Source organism: Buceros rhinoceros, unplaced genomic scaffold (genome assembly GCF_000710305.1).
Source record: "Buceros rhinoceros silvestris isolate BGI_N320 unplaced genomic scaffold, ASM71030v1 scaffold15320, whole genome shotgun sequence".
Classification (NCBI taxonomy): domain Eukaryota; kingdom Metazoa; phylum Chordata; class Aves; order Bucerotiformes; family Bucerotidae; genus Buceros; species Buceros rhinoceros.
Window position 1 is genome coordinate 25,917 of NW_010391421.1, and position 6,904 is coordinate 32,820.

Consider the following 6,904-nt stretch of genomic DNA (forward strand, 5'->3'; position numbering starts at 1 on the left):
TTCCCTGTTTCCGTACACTTGTAGGCAGGCTGACACCATCCCATCTGTAAAATAGAATTGCCGGTTTCCATCCAGTTTATGCTTGACATGAGTCATGTGGATAAGCATCCCCTACGATAACTTCAGCTGCTTTAGCTTTGTCCAGTTCTTGCTCTAAGCATGCAAATGCATTTCAACCAACATTAAAAGCACCTTTGAGTCAAAATCCCCAAACAAGAAGCCCGCCTTAAAGCCACTAACCAGCAAGAAAATAGCTAGATTCACCTTGCGACTCCGTGGAGTTTATTTAGAACTTGCTGCTTTATTTGAAAAGGTTGAGATTGACTACTTCCTCTTGATATACCACCAGGACTGTGCACCTGCTTTTGTATGAGAACATATGCTTCAGTTTTCTGAAAAATGTCTATTCAACAGGTTATATAATACAAGATCATGTAAAAAATGTTATTGGCGTTTGTATGGAATAAACCTAAGCCGGTACTTTTGGGTTCTTGGTGATGTCTTCTGTTTAGAACTTGAGCAAGTAAATGTTTCTTTTGTATAACAAAGTATCTGCATCAGGCTAGAAGTCAGTAATGTTCTGTCTTGAGGAAAATAATAGAGTTTTATGACCGTTTCCTAATAGGCTTTTTCTTCTACGGAATTAAAAAATGCATATTATATGGAATAAAATTTCACTGTGAAATCAGTTTGAATCTTAAACCAGGTCCTAAACTTCTAAGTCCTGTGAGAATATTGACTAGAATAATGCGCATCTTTTCTTGCAATTGCTATGTGCCCCACATGACATGCAAAATTGTTTCTTAATGATCTTTTTGTCTATACAATATTTCTTTGAAATTATTTTATTTATAGACGCCTAATATTTTAAGCCTGCTTATGAAGACATGCGTTCATTGCTGTAATTTTTGTACCAGCATTAATACTGTTAAGTTATGAAATGTCTTTCCAATCTTCTGCCAGGAATTACAGTTTTCCACATACCTGCTTAGAAGCTCTTCTGAAGCTGTACCATCTATTGGGGTAGACTTGTTAGCTTCTGGCTGTTACTGATTTAGCTGAGAAACTTTTTCTTGTGTATTAAATACTTAGAAAAACAAAAATTGCACAAAGAACAGCCTGGTATGATTTTTTTCATGGGAATGTCTGACTTTATGAGGAAACAAGAATATTTGCTAAAATTAATTCTAGTACACAGTATTAGATGTCCACGTGGTGCAGTTTGCCTGTGTTCAGTATGTATCATACTGTTCATGTTTTCTCAGAGAAATGCTTTTGTAGTCTTTGCTTCTTTCTGAAATTGTTTTAATGGCAATTATAAGGCAAGAGGATAGTAACTAACTTGAAATACTAAATAATGTAAATATAGAACTGCAATATTACTTCATCAAAAGCTGAATTTCACAAAGTTGTTGCTCTGGTCTTAACTTGGAGAGTAAATACAGGATTTTAGAAATGTTATGACTAAACTGCACAAATGGAGTAAAAAAGCATCAGGGATGTCTAAGCAAAAGAATTTCAGTTTCTCTTAACTTGTAATCTCAGTTGTCATAAAATGGAACCTAAAGGGCTGCTCTTTGAGGAGGTGTTTGGTCTCTGGATTGCATCATTGTACCCTTTCGCAAAGGTCGTGTCTGAGCAAATGGGACCAATTTTGAAAATGGAGGGAGAGGTGTCCTCTGAGACATTAGACATGAAAAACAGTGACAATGCACATCTGCGCTGAGCCAAGTTCCTCCATAAGGAGGACTGTAGTGCTAAGATGTTTCCAAAACGTCTGAGCATTATGCTGAAGCCAGTGAGCTTTTCTTTCTTCATTTCACATCCTACTTTAGCCCAATATGGGACTAAAGAGCATGCAGCACAGTAAATAGATTCGATGATGGGGATTGAAGTAAAACAGTGCAGGCTTATCTGTATCGACAGCCTCGAGTATGAAGTAACAAAACTGTGTAGTCATTTTGGATGCCTTCCGCTTGTCTTCTTCATTTTGAGCCCCTAGGTTAGTCTTGCTTCCCCTCTTATTTAATTAATAAACCCATGAATGCTAGAAATTTAAGAGCGAAGATCTCTTGTCTGGTTTAAAAAAAAAAAATAAAATAACCCCACCATTGCCTTAAGTATATACACTTAGGGCTATAAGATTATCCAGTTGCTTTTAATTATGTGACTCAGAACCATAAAACAGGATTTATCAATCATAAACCTTCAGGCCTTGCTGGGGGGAGAGGGGACATCACTGTCTGTGACCCAGTACAACTTGGTGGTTGTGAGAAAAGTGAACTCGCCCGCTTCTCCTCTGTGGAGCAGCGAGACTGGGGGACGTCAGGATTCCTGGTATCTAATTCCGTTTTAACATCTGTGTGTGTCTGCCTTTTCTGTAGTACCGCACCTTGTACTTGCACCCACAGTTCTGTGTGTATTCAGGGTAATTAGCTGAGCTTGCCAGTCACAAAGAAATCGGAGCAGAGAGATAACAAAAACCGGTCAGTGTGAAATTTCAGAAAGGGCTGTAGAAGTTATCTGGGTCTGATGGTAAAAGGCTTAAAAATTAGTCTGGTTTTGGCATGCAGTTGGTAGTGGTTATTTTTATAAAACATGTAATATGTAGATTACGTTTTCTGGAGTTCAGTGCACTATATTTATCTGTGTTTCACGTTAATGCTATTTTCTGTGGTTTATGCCACTCCTTTTTGCTATCTAAAATAGAATATATTGCGTAAATTTTTCCTAATAAACACACTCTAAGAAAACTGTCTTGCTTCCTTGACAGTTGTTTCGAGAAGTACGAATAATGAAGATACTGAATCATCCCAATATTGGTAGGAGCCTTGCATTTCTGCGAACTTTTTTCTTATACTGAACACATTTTCCTCTCTTTGGCTTTATTTGAATGTACTTTACTGCTGTGCTTTTGTTCATTTAAAGTTTTTAAGATAATAGGACAGTGATCATTCAGTAAATGCTTCATCATCTCACCTCCTTTGTTGACTCTACTCAAAAAAAGAATTTTGCTCTAAGGAGATAAACTGCTCAGTCCAGGAAAGCCTTAACTCAGAGCAGAAGATGCCAAGTGCTTTGGTCTCCTGAGGGCCCCAACTTCCCTCTTCCACTGAAATTACTCTTGAGGCCAAAAAGCATGACTTTCTTAGGTGAAAGTAGCAAAACGCCCTTAGTTCAGTGTAGGAAAGATTCCTACTGAGTGATATTTCCAGAAAATTAGAATTACAAAGTATGTAATTTTCCCTTTCTGCTTTAGTTCTTTCACCTACCCCACAGCTTCAGGGCCCTACTTTGTGATGACAATTCTTCTGGCTGAGGAGGGCTGGACAGTCTTGTTCCAGAGACAGTTAATGGTCCTGAATTGGCCAGAGGGCTTGTTGCATACAAGGTATGGACGAGGTGTACAAGTTATTACATGCTAGGCACTCCCTTCTCATCCCTTGAATTGTTTGTTGCTTTTCCAGCATTCTCAGCTTCTGCTGGTTTTTGTTTTGTTGGGGGTGGCTGTGGGGGTGTGTATGTTGTAAATGACTGGCTGCTATTACAATCTGAGGGAAGTCTTTCAGACTTAACATTTCTGGTATCCACTGGGTTTTTAGTTGGTCAGAATCTCAGGTTTCTAACTGGGAGCAGTTTACTAGCGAAACAGGGAAGGTTTGTATGACCTTAAGGAAGTCTGTGTCAAATTAAACACTAATTTTGGCATGAACTTGTTTGTACAGTGTGCATAAACCTCTGAGAAAATTGTGAATTAATATGCTTTATTAGCAACCGTGATTTTGAAATTAATTTGGCTTTTTTTCCCCTCAAAAGAATGCTAACCTAAAGGATATAAAGTTTTTGTATGGTTTAGTGTTATCACTGACCGTAAATTATACTCGTGAAGTGAGTATAATTTTTTGTTTGGGCTGTGCTTTTGTTCCCCGCTGCAATCTCTCTCTCTCATTCATTTTTCTTGCAGTAAAATTATTTGAAGTTATTGAAACTGAAAAGACATTGTATTTGGTAATGGAATATGCCAGTGGGGGTAAGTGAATTCTTAATTCTGCTTTAAGGATAAACGGAAATACTGAAAGCCATGCCAGTTGCATGACTAGGAACAATTTAAGGGTTTTATGGTTAATGGGTTATTCCAATCTGGCCTTCGCAATAGTCCTAGCAGACCTCCCAGGGCAGGCTTTCTTGCTTGTATCATGTTCTGTAAAGTAACCGATTAGGTTTGCGCTTAAGGTTAGTTACTCTTCTGAGATTTCTACTGGAATATAAGGAGATAATCTGGTGCTGATTCTGACAAAACCTTGACTCAGTGTTTATCTGCTTTTTTTATCTGTATTTATTTGGGCAAGCACTAGTGCCTCCTTTTATCTTGAAACTGTGTGCCAAAGCACTTGGACAGGCAGGTCCGGGAGCCATCGGGATCAGAGTGAGAGGCATAGCTGCTTAGGGTCTGAATGGGGCATAACTGAATGTGGGAAGGGAATCCAGCACAGGGCTAGTGACCAGCTGGGAAAGGCTGCCCCTCAGACAGTGCAGGGGTGAGGATCTGAAAGGCACTCGAGCAGCTTTATTAGAAAGAGAACAAGAAGGAAAAAACAGGTGTAATGTAGATACTGTTAAATGAAGCTGCTAGAGATAGGCAAAGGAGAGCTGGTATATAAGAAGTTGCCTGTTTCCCTGGGTGTCTCATATGCATTATGAATGTTTTTCATTATTAAAGTAAATTTTTTGTTTGTTTGTTTCACTGTGTTTTAAAAGTAAATTTATTTTTTAAATTGAAGAAGCCTTAGTATGGAGGGCTCCATTTATATATTTCTTGACTATATAGATGCCTGAAAAATGAAAACAAATGCAAACAATAAAAAGGAATTTTTCCTGGCTGCTTCTATTTCCTTTCGAGAGGTGGGGGGGGAAGAGGGAATTTCATCAAGCATAATGTGATTGTGCATGACAGTCAAAAGAAAATCTGGGCAATAGGACTGATGTTTTGTTCTTGTCATGTTTAGGAGAAGTGTTTGACTACCTGGTTGCCCATGGAAGAATGAAAGAGAAAGAGGCTCGTGCAAAATTCAGGCAGGTATGATAATTAACATTCACTCTTCCTTTGTTTTCTATTTATGGTGTTTTCAGATAGACACGAGTGTGAGCATACTTCTTTTACTTTAAAAATATTCATTGTTGTGATAATGTTTATTAAAGCTGGAGTGGAAAAAAATCCCCGAGGGGAAAAATATCCGCTTCCTACGTCCTATCTAAAAATAGTAAGACTGTTTTACATTCTTTTTTAGTGGACATTCCCAAGAGCCACATTTTTTATGATAACTCACTTGAGGTTTTAATCCTTTTCTGAATATTTTAGAATTTAACAGATGTTCTGTCTAGAGATATTGATATGATGGCATGTATTGCTGTGTCATGTTACACTGTTTTGTATGAAGGGCATTCTGTAACAGGTTTTTACATTCTTATTACAAATGTTCTTATCTTAATCTTTTGCTTACCCTGGTTTTAGTGATTATTTTGTGAAAGATTAGATAAAGTCCGTTTTTCAGAATTAGGATTTATAATTGACATGTAAACAAACTGCTTGGTTTTTGTTATACGTATGTGAAAGATGTATATGAATATATTGAATGAACTATTCTGTTAGGGATGCATTGCAGAGATACGCTGTAGATATTTCAGAAGATAAAATCTAAGATGGTATATCTGGCTGTTAGGTTGGGGGGTGGAATAATTTCCTTTTATAATTATTGCTATTGGGTGATCTGCATTTAAAATAGGTATTCCTCCTATTACCTGAGGAGTTTGTATTAAACTTTTTGTAATAAGGAAATGAGATGCTTTTAGGGACTTTAGTTGTAGTAGTTGAGTTTAATGAAATTTACATTAATATTTTCTAAAAGGAAATATTTATTAATTTCTTATGTTCTACTCAATAATCATATCACTAGCCAAAATTACTAAATTATATACAAAAGCTTATACTGAGATTGCAGTAAAGTATTTCACTAATCATCTTGGTGTTTCAGATTGTATCTGCTGTGCAGTATTGTCATCAAAAATGCATAGTTCATCGTGATCTTAAGGTAGGCTGTTACTTATTTTTCATTTTGCTGGTTGACAGTATAGGCTTCATTTCATTCTACATAATTCTCCTTGGCCACAGTCTCTGAATGCCTCAAATGTGTGAATGAGGGAACTATCACCTGTATTTTATTCTCAATTTTCTGAAGCATGAAAGTGATGTAGCTTGCCTGTTGGAACAGGGGAAATGGAAGAATAGAACACGTGTTACTTTCATTCTAGTTGGTGGGGTTTTTTTTTCAGCCAAGTTTAGATATCATGGGACTTGGACACAAGATCTTCACCCACTTAAAGAGTTGGCTTGTGTTCTTGCTTTGATGTCTTTGTATGTTTACAGAGAAAACATAGGTATAGGCTCATTTGGTTTTTTTTATCTAGCATGTCTAAATACTTGTGAAAAGCTGAGTTTAGATAATACCTAAGGGGTTTTTTTCACCAGTATCTTTTGCCTTTCTTATAATACACTGCAGCATGCTCTCAACCTCTTTCTTACAAATCTGTTCCCTAATACCTGTCAATCTGCCAGCTCCTGCATGTGCATATGGTGCTGGATAATAATCCTCCTCTGCCGAGTCCTCCCTGCCCCAGGACCATTGTCATCTGATGATGGAGGTGCCTGGCCAGCACTCTGAATTCAGAATGCAAGGAAGGAAAGGGCTGGATCTCATTCAAATCTGGATTTTAACAAATTTCTCCCCGCCTCGCACGATGGTTTGAAGGCCGTGAATGTTTTCTCAAGCTCCCTGGCACTTACTGCAGCCACTGTGGTTGAGCTTTCCAGAAGGCTGCACCTAGGGACCTATTGGCTTTGCTGGGG

General features: G+C 37.8%; 1 protein-coding gene across 1 annotated transcript in view; it reads left to right on the top strand.

The window, feature by feature from the left end:
• The window catches only part of MARK1 (MAP/microtubule affinity-regulating kinase 1), a gene marked incomplete at its 3' end in the record, with an annotated part of 30,285 nt that overhangs the window by 5,747 nt on the left and 17,634 nt on the right, over nt 1–6,904 (top strand). The window contains exons 3-6 of the mRNA XM_010141711.1: nt 2,774–2,822; nt 3,965–4,030; nt 5,007–5,077; nt 6,033–6,089. Coding sequence (XP_010140013.1) covers nt 2,795–2,822; nt 3,965–4,030; nt 5,007–5,077; nt 6,033–6,089 — 222 coding nt within the window. The remainder of the gene's footprint in view (nt 1–2,773; nt 2,823–3,964; nt 4,031–5,006; nt 5,078–6,032; nt 6,090–6,904) is intronic.